Source organism: Pristis pectinata, chromosome 10, assembly GCF_009764475.1.
Source record: "Pristis pectinata isolate sPriPec2 chromosome 10, sPriPec2.1.pri, whole genome shotgun sequence".
In the NCBI taxonomy this organism is placed as follows: Eukaryota; Metazoa; Chordata; class Chondrichthyes; order Rhinopristiformes; family Pristidae; genus Pristis; species Pristis pectinata.
Window position 1 is genome coordinate 24,758,262 of NC_067414.1, and position 12,533 is coordinate 24,770,794.

Consider the following 12,533-nt stretch of genomic DNA (forward strand, 5'->3'; position numbering starts at 1 on the left):
GACCAAGTGATGTTAAATGGAATCAGTGTGAATGGGTACATGGTGGGCCAAAGGGTCTGTTTCTGTGTTGTATGACTATGTCTTAAATAATAGCCAATAAATGCTTAATAATCTGTGTTAAAACCTTCTGTGAGCATTTTGTGCGACTGTCAGAATGTCGTGATATGCTGATTTTTTTTTTAAATCTGTTGATACATCTTCATTTAATAATTCTTTGCATAAAACAAGGCCATTCAGCTTATCAAGTCTACGCAGGCACAAGGAGAACACAGGTAGCACTGGAGATTGGGAATGAATCTAAGTGGCTGGAACTGTGAGCTGTTGTATTGGCAGTTTAATACTCATGTAAAAGCTCATTGTTTCTCTGACAAGAATGAACAGTCAGCCCTGTACAGCCAGGGACAGTTAAAACCATCTTATGAATTCCTATTCTATGTTTCTGAAGAAATGTAAACCTCTTGATACTGCAATCCTGTGAGTTTCTCTGTCCACCCTATTTCCATTCTTGTTTTTTTGATTCCTAATGAGATTTGGTAAAATTAGGTTTGAAATATCATCTCATAATATAAACTTCAGATAGTTAACTTCCTGAATTGTTGGTGGCACATATATTTTACATTTATAAAATGTACAACCTAGGACACATTTCAACCCCTAATTGTCTGGGAAAATGATGAAGAACAATTTTTAATTGCACAAAATCTTGTGATATTTTGGTTATTGTAAACATCAAAAGCTTGACTTATTTGTTTTTTTAACCTCTTCCACAGCTTCTGCAAAGAATTAGGAATTAGCAATGAAGAGATTCATGCTTTCAGTGGATAACAGTTGGAAAAAAAAGCAGCAGGAAAGCCATTTCACTGTTCACTAAAGACAACCTGCCAATTGGATTCTATTGAAAATGGTTTATATAATATTTTTAACACTGCTATGCATAGCTCCTGACTTTGTTTAAATATGTGTGATGTATTTATACAACTATTCTAAATGCATTCAATTTTTTTAAAATGAATTACATGTGCAAGTTAATGTTCTTGAGGATGATCTGATTATATAAAGTCAAAACTCTTGAAAGGACTATATTGTGTTGGCTGTGCTGATATGTTTTTATTAATGGTATTTTCAGTAAGTGAGTGGTAATATAAAAGAACTGAAATGTAATATGCTGATGCAATACTCTTATGACCTCAGACATCTTTCTGCTGTACTTGAAGGTGAAGACTCTGCCAGCTGTAGGTTATATCTTGTGAATGGCATATAATAAGGATCCTTTGAGTTATGCTGGACTCTGCACTGATATCAGCTATTGCTAGCTGTATAGAGAGCAACTCTCAACTGATCTATTCAGGTATTATCACCTGAAAATTTATACAATTTTTTTTAAAAGCTCAAGTTATTAAAAAATATTCTTCTGCAAAACTGAATAGTATGATCTGTTCTATCAAATATTTTCTTTAAAGGAAATGCATCTATCTTCGAATATAATTTACAGTTGACTGCATGAAACAGCGTTAGTTGTCTTGGGTCACAACAAAGTAGTTAAAACACAGTTTATAATCAGAACAAAGTTCTTAATCTTGACCTTGACTTCACAGGTAACATAGTGAGTTTCAAGAGGAGTTGAGTTTCAGTAAAAAGGAGAGAAAACTTTGAGAATTAGGGTTGTGTGTTTAGCATTGTGATTGAAAGCCATTGGTCAATGAGAAAGGACATTATAAGCAGAAGTACAAATTAACCTGTATATAAAGAACATAATGGGTGGCAGATTTTCATTCAATGTTTGGTCATAAACAGGGATAATTGCAAGTACTAATTCAACACTTGGGTTCGATTATTTTGTATCATTGTGTGTATGAACATACTCATAGTACACCAAAGCAGAAGCACAAATACTTTGTGCTGGAAATCTAAAATTAAACCAGAATGCTGAAAATATTAAACAAGTGAGACATTAACTGCAGAGAATGAAGTAAACACCAAGATTTCACTGATGCAGGCTGTCCAGTCAGGTGCAGAAGACCTGCCATGATGAGGCACTGAACAGCAGCAGGACCTCAAATGACACAATGGAGAAGCCTGCCCACAAAACTCCCCTGATGACTTTAATAGTTAATTGTGCTGAGTCTTCAGTTTCACCAACTGTTAAAGTAACCAATATCTCATGTTCAGGAATATTTAAAAGCTATAAAAATGAAACAAAAATAATTTTGCATTTTAAAATCTTAAGATTAGAAGCCATAAACAAATTTAAGAGCATACCTGAATGGAGGAATAAGCAACTGCAGATGTCAGAACCTGGAGCAAAATATAAACTGTTGGAATAAGTCAGCAGTTCATGCAGCATTTGTGGAGGCAAAAGGATGGTGAAGACAATCTGTATCCCAGGAAGCAAATTAGTGAACTGAATTTAATGCAGGTATGTCCCTCCTTAAATAAGGGGATCAAAATTATATGCAGCACTCCAGCTATGGTCTTACCAATGCCCTGTACAATTATAGGGATTGATCTGGATTGCTTTAGCAGTGTCCACAAATGCAATGTTGAAATGTTTTTTTTCATGCCATTGCTGCAGTCTCCAATAATTCTTTTTGTGCATTAAAGATCTAAGGTTTTGATGCCTCATGATATTTTCCATAAATTAACATTAGTGGAAAAAAACAACATCTGAAGCAAACTAAGCTCCATAGCCAAATTCCCAGGTCTTGCTTATATTAATGAAATTAATGGATGCTATACTATATATTCTCTAACTCTAGCTTGCTAATGCTGTGGGTAAAGGAAAATTGGTGGATGTAATAAACATAGATTTTTAAAAGGCATTTGATAAGCTGCCACATCAAAGGCTATTGCAGGAAATGAAAGCTCATTGCCTAAGAGGTAACATTTTGGCAGGGAAAGACAATTGGCTGGCAAACAGGAAACAAGAGAGCTAGCATAAATGAGTCTTTATGTGGTTGGCAAAATGTAGCAAGTGATGTGCCACAGGGAACAGTGCTGGGACCTCAGTGTTTTACAATTTATATAAACAACTTGGGTGAAGACACTGAAGGAATGGTTTCTATATTTGCTGATGACACAAAGTTAAGTAGGAAAGTAAGTTGTAAAGGGAAGGCTTCAAAGGGATATAGGTAGATTAAGTGAATGGACAAACATCTCACAAATGTATAACATGGGAAATTTTGAAATTATTTATTTTGGCAGGAAAAACAAAAAGGTGTATTATCTAAATGGGGGAAGATTTCAGAGCTCTGGGATGCAGAAGAATCGGAGTTCCTGATGCATGATTCACAAAGGCTAGTATGCAGATACAGTAGATAATAAGAAAGCTAACAGGATGTTATCATTGAATGCAGAAGTGGGGGATTTATGCTTCAGTTATATAGGGTATTGGTGAGACCACATTTAATCTGTGTATAGTATTGTGTTTTTTTTAAGTAGGATGCTAATGGTTTGAAAGCAGTTCAAAAGAGGTTTACTAGGCTAGTGTCTGGAATGGGCAGGTTGCCTAATGAGTAAAGGCTGGAGTTTAGATGACTGAAGGGAGATGATTAAAACTAATGAAATCCTGAGTAATTTTACAAGGCTGTTTCCTCTTGCAAGAGAATCTGGAACCAGAGTGACTGTTTGAAAAGAAGGAGTCATAAATTTAAGAGATGAGGCAACTTTTTTCTCAGAGCAGTGAGAGTCTTTGGAACTCTCTTCCTCGAATCAGAGATCAGTCTTGCTGGTTTGAGGTGCTACCATTTTTAGAATAAATAGGAAATTGGGATATCACCAGGTCAGGTAACCTTTGAAGGTCAGCCTTAAGTCACAGTGTGATTGAGCATGTAACTCTAGACAGGAAGTGCTATAAATATATTGTCCACAATGGAAGTGAATTTCAGAAACAAACTGCATTCAACAGCTGCTTCTGCCTCAGAGTCTAACAGCATGGATACAGGCCCTTCGGCCCAACTCATCCACACTGACTGTATTGCCCAATGAACTGGTCCCATTTGCCCACGCTTAGGCCATAACCCTCTGAACCTCTCCTATCCATGTACTTATCTAGATGGCTTTTGAACGTTTCTAATATGCCTGCCTCAACCACTATTCCGAGCAGCTCATTCCAAATATGCACCACCCTTTGCATGAAGCAGCTGCCCCTGATGTCCCTTTTAAATCTCTCGCCTCTGATCTTAAACTTATGCCCTCTTGTTTTTTAGCACCTCCTTCCTGGGGAAAAAGACCACATGCTTTCACCCTTTCTATGCCCCTCGTGATCTTATATACCTCCATCAGATCACCCCTCAATCTCCTACATTCCAGGAAATAAAGACCTAGTCTACACAACCTTTACTTGTAACTCAGGCCCTTCAAATCCAGGCAACATCCTGGTAAATTTTTCTGCACTGTTTCTAGTTTAATAACACCTTTCCTATAACACAGTGACCAAAATTGTACACAATACTCTAAGTGAGGACTCAGCAACATCTTATATAACTGCAGCATAACTTCCTAACCCCTATACTCAATGCCCTGTCCTGTGAAGGCTGGTGTGCCAAATGCCTTCTTCATCACCCTATCTACCTGTGACGCTGCTTTCAGAACACTATGCACTTGCACTCCTAGGTCCCCCTTTTCTATAACACTCCCGAGGACCCTACCATTCACTGTATAATCCCTACCCTGGTGATCTCCCAAAATGCAATACCTCACATTTATCTGGATTGAAAGCCATTTGCCAATCCTCAGCCCACATACCTAGCTGATCAAGATCCCCCTGTAATTTTTCATAACCTTCTACACTGTCTACAGCACCAGCTATTTTAGTATCATCTGCAAGACCCGATATCTGAGGATAGAATTCCACCTCAGTGGATGTAAAATTCAGATTAGTTACACATGACATCTGCCTTAAAGATTTCCATTTAAAAACAATAAAGAATGCATACATACACACTTGTGGTGTGCATGGAGCTGGTCACAATATTAGCGCATGCACACAGCTAATGCCTCGTAGAAGTATCCAAATCATGAAGTGTAAAGATGATTGTATAACCGGTGATACTAAACTGAAGCTCTACATTCTGGCTAATACTCTCTCAACCTTGCACAGCTGAATCCACATTAAGCCAAGTGAAGGTCAGCACCCCTGTCAGCCATTTCAATAGAACATTGACTGCTTTCAGATTTGTAATTGAATACTTGCTGACCTGTGATTCTTTAAGAGCTTGGGGCTTTCAAGCTGTTGAAGTCTGCAGCAGGTGTCATGACAAGTCATGTCAATTGCCAGGCAGACAAACTTGCTTGCTACTTACCTCAAAATCCATGGGCAACTTACCTCATATGACAATACCCCATTTTTTGGGGTTGGATGGATATCCAATTTAGCTACAAACAAAATGCTGGAAGATCTCAATGGGTCAGGTAGCATCTGCGGAGGGAAAGTCCAGTCCAGATGAAGGGTCTCGAGCTGAAACGTTGACTGTCCTATCTCCCTCTACAGATGCTGCCTGACCCACTGAGTTCCTCCAGCATTTTGTTTGTTGCTCCAGATTTCCAGCATCTGCAGTCCCTTGTGTTTCCAATTTAGCTACCCTTGTTTGATGGTTTAAGTACTGCAGATCGGACGGACTAGGGGTATAGTTTTGCAAACCTGGAAAGCCTGAACAAAAGTGACTCATCCAGCAGGTGAAGATTGCACAGGTAGTAAACAAAAAAAAAATGAAAGAACACAGAGCTACTTTGGTTTATCAGGCAATGACTCACCTCTAATTTGATACAGGTCGTAGATTCTATTGTCTCACAGTCCAATTTTCATGAACAATGTCCTCCCACACAGAGTTACTAAGACCCGATTAACCTGAGTGTTAATCTTTTCTTGATTTTCTTTCAAGCTTTCAATTCTATCTGGTTAGGACTTCTTGAGTTTTGTTATATCACCTTGAATCATCTTCTGCCACTTTCTCCTGACACAACCACTGTGAGCCCAGACATATGCTGAGGTGTCATTTTAATTTCAATTGATCTTTAAGAAATCCAAGCATCTTTTGGATTGAACACTGTGAGAGTTTTCAATTAAGCTCGATCCAAGATAAAAAAATTAGTCATTAGTAACAAATCTACTGGATAGTTTTTAAAAAAATCTCATCGGTTTTGTTAATCCATATTCTTGCCTGGTCAAACATGTGTGTTCCCCCAGACCCATGTCCTGGCAAGTTGTACTGATCAAGACCAATGATGTCCAGGTCCTGGAAAATGAATATATATATAAAAAAAATCTGACCTCTACCTTGCAGAGGCTAGACAACATCTCTCAGACACCTCTTTTCTTCCCCTGGACAATAATCCCACTAACAAACCAGGCCACCATATCCTGGACCGTTATAGATCTCATCACATCAGGAGATCTCCTATCCACAGTCTAATGGTGGCCCACACTGTTTGCTTCTATCTCTTACCCACGAGCTACAGACAGGACTGCCCTGGCAGATCCATTGTTTCTGCCTGCATTTGCCCCACTGAACTTACATCTTCATACATTGACTCTATCCTATGTCTTCTTGTCGAGTCCCTTCCCAACTACATCCAGTACACTTCTCATGCCCTCTAACATTTTGTCAACTTCCAGTTCCCTGGTCCCAACCGCCTCATCGTTACCATAGATCTTCAGCCTCCATACCCTCTATCACCCATCAGGAATGTCTTAGGGCCCTTGGCTCCTTTCTGGAACAAAATCCCAACCAGTTCCCCTCCACCAACACTCTCATCTGCCTCGCAGAACTTGTTCTTATCCTCAACAAATTCTCTTTCTATTCCTCCCACTTTCTACAAATGAAAGGTGTAGCCATGGGCACTTGCACAGGTCCTGGCTATGCCCATCTTTTTGTTGGCTACATGGAACAGCTCTTGTCCAAACCTACTCTGGCACTCCTCCCCAACTAATTGGCAACCACATTTGTGCTGCTTCCTGCACTCGCGTGGAACTCATCGATTTTATCACCTTTGCCACCAGCTTCCACACTGCCCTCAAATTGACTTGGAGTATTTCTGACACTTCTTTCCCTTTTCTGGATCTCTCTGTCTCTATCTCAGGAGACAAGCTATTTACTGATATCTACTATAAACAAAAGGACTCCCACAGTTACCTCAACTACACTTCTTCCCACATTGTCTCTTGTATGGGCACCATCCCTTTCTCCTATTTTCTCTGTCTCCATCGCATCTGCTTTCAAGATGAGGTCTTCCATTCCAGGACATCTGAAATGTTCTCCTTTTTCAGGAAACTTGGCTTCCCTTCTTCTATAGTTGATGAACCCCTCTCTCATATGGTAGCGGTTAGCGTAACGCTATTACAGCGCCAGCAACTTGGGTTCAATTCCTGCCGCTGTCTAAGTTTGTACATTCTCCCCGTGTGTCTGTGTGGGTTTCCTCTGGGTGCTATGGTTTCCTCCCACATTCCAAAAAAAACATACAAGTTAGGAGTTGTGAGCATGCTGTTACGTCCCAGCAAAAAAGAAACACATCGAGTCATGTATAAGTGTTAGAAACTATTTTATTAATAACTACTTATGATAATAAGAAAGAAAAAAAACAAAAATGTTAGATATTAAACTTTAACCCCCAAGACTAAACTCGAAGTGTGTGTGTGGCAAACTCCCAAACTCCAAGTCCAGGAATAGTTCTCAAAGTTCAGTTCAACAAGCCATAAGATGAAACATGAGCAAAGGCTTTTGCAAAACCACTGTTGACCGAAGAGAAAATGTAGAGAGAGAGAATAGAGAAATTACGAAATCCAAATGTTCCACGATGGAACCCATACAACACCTCAGTCACTGATGATCTCCACTGCTTTGTTCTGAAGTATCTGTCACCCCAAAAGGCATTCGAGACGTGGCCGTCCACACAAATACCTGTTTCCTTCTACAGGTTAACGACAAAGTGGACTCCACTGGATTATTCCAAAAATCCATAGGTGGATTGTAGTGACAGACACAGTTATTGTTTTTCATCCATCGATACAGAAACCAGCAGGCAGGTCTCTCTCTTCCTCTTTCTCTTTTCTGACTAAACCAAAATGTCAGCATGTTGTTATCTCCTGTTGTCGTAATGATGCCGCACAGACACACACACACTACTGTACTATGTCTTAAAGGGACATTCACCAAATAGCAACCTAATCCGTAACAATGCTATGTTGGTGCCAGAAGAGTGGCGACAGTTGCGGGCTGCCCCCAGCACATTCTCAGTAACACAAAAAGATGCATTTCACTGTGTGTTTCGATGTACATGTGACCGATAAATAAATATCTTATCACCTGTTTCTCAGACTTTTGCTCAGCCCGCCTCCCTCCAGACAGAACAGAGATGGAGTTCCCTTGGTCCTCACCTTTCACCCTACTGGCCTCTGCATCCAGCATGTCATTCCTTGCCATTTGCTCCAACGGGTTCCCATCACAAGCCACATCTTCCCTGCTCCCTGTCCACCAAACACCCCCCCCCTTCTGCTTTCTACAGGGACCACTCTCTCCGTGACTCCCTGGCCTGCTCATCCCTTCCAACCTACCCCTCCCAGTTCCCTGAAAATTTCCCCTGTGCAACACTTGTCCCTATACCTCCTCCCTCACCACCATCCAGGGTCCTAAACAGCCCTTCCATGCGAGGCAGAGATTCATGTGCATCTCCTCCAACATCATCTATTGCATTCGTTGCTTGTGATGTGGCCTCCTCTACACCGCTGAGACCAAGCGTAGACTGGGAAACCATTGTGTAGTGCACCTGTCCGCAATGGCCATCTTGAGCTTCTGATTGCACGTCTTTCAACTCCCCTTCCCGTTCCCACACTGACCTGTCTGTCATTGTTCTCCATTGTTCCAGTAAAGCCAAACATAAACTAGAAGAACAGCACCTTATATTCCACTTGGGTAGCCTATGGCCCAACAGTACGAACACTAAATTTTCCAGTTTCAGGGAACCCACTCCCCGTGTTCCTTCCCCATTCCCACCAGACCACTCAGGCTCTCTCTCCCTGTGTTCACCTTTTCCAACTATCCCCCTCCGTCTTTACATAGGCTCATCACCCTTCCCCACCTACTTCCAGCTGCCCATCACCCACATACCTATCTACCCGAGTTTCTTCTCCCTTGGCTCACCTTTCCGAACCCCTCCCCTACATAGTTCCACCTACCCTTCATCACTCCCTTACCTGTTTCCACCTATCATTCACCAGCCTCTTTCTCAATATTTCCCCACCCCTCCCCCACTTGGCAACATCTGCCCACCATCCCCTCTTTCATCTGGTTCCACCTATCAACTACCAGTCCCCGTCCCACCCATCCCTATCATGTCTTTGTACTGGCTATCTCCCCTCTACATTCTCAGTCCTGATCAGGGCCTCAGCCTGAAATGGCGACCATCCTTTTGCCTCCACAGATGCTGCTTGACCTGCTGAACTCTTTCAGCAGTTTGTTTTTGCTCCAAATTCCAGCATCTGCAGGCTCTTGTGTCTCCATATATACTGTACATATAGAAAAACCTTTTGAATGGTATTGGGCATTTGGACTAAGTGAGAAGCCCTCAATGGCTGTACTTCAGTACCGGATTCTCTGGAACTAAAATTTGCTCTTCTGAGGAGTTCAATGAGATTTTCAGGCCCTCATCAAAATTTCATTTTTTTTTCTGGTACAAATCAAAAATGAATGAGTTAATCTTTATGACGTGAATGTTAGTGATCCAGCTATACACATAAATGTAGCAATAAACAAGCCATGTAGACTTTATACTTTTTGCAACTTGTCTCATTCATGATGACTCACCTAGGAGTGTGTGAACTGCAATATTCCAAACACTGAAAATGATGGGTCTCTTGTCAACAATTTTGCAATCTGTATTTGCAGTCAACACTACTCTTAATAGCAGTGCCAACATCAAACCTGTTATTATTCTAATTGATAATGAATAAATTCTATCACTGGAATTAATTTTTTAGTCTGACCTAAATATATATAATTAAAAGATGTAGTGACTTGTGTTCTTTATGTATTCAGGACGTGGACATCATTGGCAAGGCCAGTAATCATTGCAAAAAACAAACTGCTGGAGTTCAAAAAACAAACTGCTGGAGAAACTCAGCAGGTTGAACAGCATCTACTGAGGGAAAGGAAATGTCGGCGTTTTGGGTCGAGACCCTGCATCGGTCCAGGACAAAAAGAGACAGTTAAAAGAAGCCACAGGTGGGATCCAAAAGCAAAACTAAGAACATAATAACACACCTAATGAGAGCAGGAGTTGGTCATCTGGCCCTTCGAACCTGCTTTGTCTTTCATTAAGACCATGGCTGACCTTCATCTCAGTGCCATTTTCTATCTCTATTACAATATCCCTTGATTTTCATAATGTCCAGAAATATACTGATCTGTTTTGAATGAACACAATGATTGAGCCTCCACAGCCCTCTGCGGTAGAGAATTCCAATGGTTCATAACAGTCTGAGTGAAGAAATTTCTCCTCATGTAAATCAAAGAAACCGCAGATGCTAGAAGTCTGAATTAAGTCAGCTGAACATAGGGAATTTGTTATAGAGTCCAGAAGGCTGCAACATGCCGTGACGGAAGGTAAGATGTTGTTTGTCAAGCTTGCATTGGGTCTTGTTTTAACAATCCAGGAGGGCACAGACAGATAGGTCAGAGTGGGAATCGGATGTAGAATTAAAGTGGAGGGAACAGGAAGCTTGGTGTTGTCCCTGCGAATTGAAGGTGGGTGCTCTGCAAATCTATGTTTGGTTTCTCCAGTATTGAGAACATTATGGTCATCGAATGCAGCTCACTAGATTGGAAGAAATATAAGTGAATCGCTGCTTCAACCTTGAAAGGCTGCTTCGATCTCTGGATGGCGGGAAAGGAAGAGGTCAAAGAATATTGGTCTCAGTCCGAACGGCCAACCCACTATTCTGACACTGTGCCCTGGACTCCTCAGCCAGGGTAAAAATTCCCCCCGTCATCTGGCCTGTGAAGCCCTGTAAGAATTTTGCATATTTCAGTGAGATCTTCTCTCACTTTTCGAAACTCTAGGGAACACAGTCCCAGAAGAAAGAAGATGACAAAAATGAAAAAAAAGTCTTGCAATATTCAAATACTTCAGGTTTCCCTAGTATGTAGTGAAAAGTGGTTGAGCAGAAATAGTCGAGTGACTGTGTGTTATTTGATTTCCCCAATGAGACTTTTTATGCTTTACCTCTTTAAGGAATTATTTAAATTCAAGTTGTTTTATTTGCATCAAACGATCGATACCTCCATGGTAATGACAGCCACATAATAGCAGAAATGGTCACTTAACAATAAAGAGCATTGAGTTATCAACTATTTGCTGCATTCTTTACAACAATGGAACACCATCAACAAAAATGGAAAGGAAACTCCAGCTTCAAAAACCTCTCTCAAATTGTCTAAACCTTAGAATGAATATTTCAGGAATTTTATATATGTAAAGACTTAAAATCTAAACAATTATATTGTTGTCAGTCACATTTTTGATAAACAATGATTTAACACAAATCCAATCAGCTGAGAAATTTTACTGCTAATGGATAAACAAAAGATTGGCTGATCTTCCACCTCAATGCCATTTCCCAGCATGATTCTTGACTACAGTATTCCCCTGGGGAGAGGCAAGAGGATGTTCACCAACTGCAGAAATATCATCAGCTCATTTAAGACACAATCAGCAACAACGGTTTCAACATATAAATATTTCTTCTGGTGCCTCCTGTGAATTTTCATCAATCAACTCTTAAGATATTCTTTCTACAGTATTCAATAGATTGTGAATAATAGCTTTTGCATTACACATCAATCATTGCCACTCTACAAGGCTTGCAACATAATGTACCAAAGTGTACCTGAATTCTGGTGAAATTGGTGTTTCAATTTTCAGTAATGGTGCTATGTCAATATAATTAGAAAACAAATATGGTAGCTTTGCACTAACATAAGAAGCATTATAGATATTGAACAAACTGGATACCTGATAGAATTGATGTGTTCTGGGGAAATCAACCCAACAATTGGTGTTAAATTGTCTTTCACATTTTAACTGCAACATCATCTGAAAATATATTATAGTGAAATCTATATCAGCTGAATAAATAGCTTCCCTCTCTCCCAACCCACTGTGTAGCAGTATAATGTTGTTAATTGTAACGCTATATTTGATGTTAAATACTCAGAAAATAAAATATTACATTGTCCATGCATTTACTTACAAATGTTTCATCTAATCTATTGATTTTTGCACCAAGAAAAGGGTAGAAATTGGACCAGGTTTGAGAAATCAATAATATAAGAGTTTAGCTGTAACATAACAAGGATAGCAAGAGTGCAGAGGAGCTTCACAGGGATGTTGCCTGGATTGGAGGACTTTAGTTATGGAGAGAGATTGGATAGGCTGGGCTTGTTTTCCCCGGAGCGAAGGAGGCCGAGGGATAACCGGTTAGAACTGTACAAGATTATGACAATCTCAGATAGTGTAGATAGTTAAGATCTTTTTTTCATGGT

The 12,533-nt window shown here is 40.2% G+C and overlaps 1 protein-coding gene across 2 annotated transcripts in view; it reads left to right on the forward strand.

Annotated features, from left to right (window-relative positions):
* Positions 1–10,055, forward strand: part of LOC127574924 (cytochrome b5 reductase 4) — a 99,386-nt gene extending 89,331 nt beyond the window's left edge. For both annotated transcript variants that reach the window (XM_052024440.1, XM_052024441.1), the window contains 2 exons: positions 771–1,348; positions 10,029–10,055. In XM_052024440.1, the coding sequence (XP_051880400.1) occupies positions 771–825 (55 nt within the window). In that variant the 3' untranslated portion in view covers positions 826–1,348; positions 10,029–10,055. The remainder of the gene's footprint in view (positions 1–770; positions 1,349–10,028) is intronic.
* Positions 10,056–12,533: the final 2,478 nt, after the last annotated feature.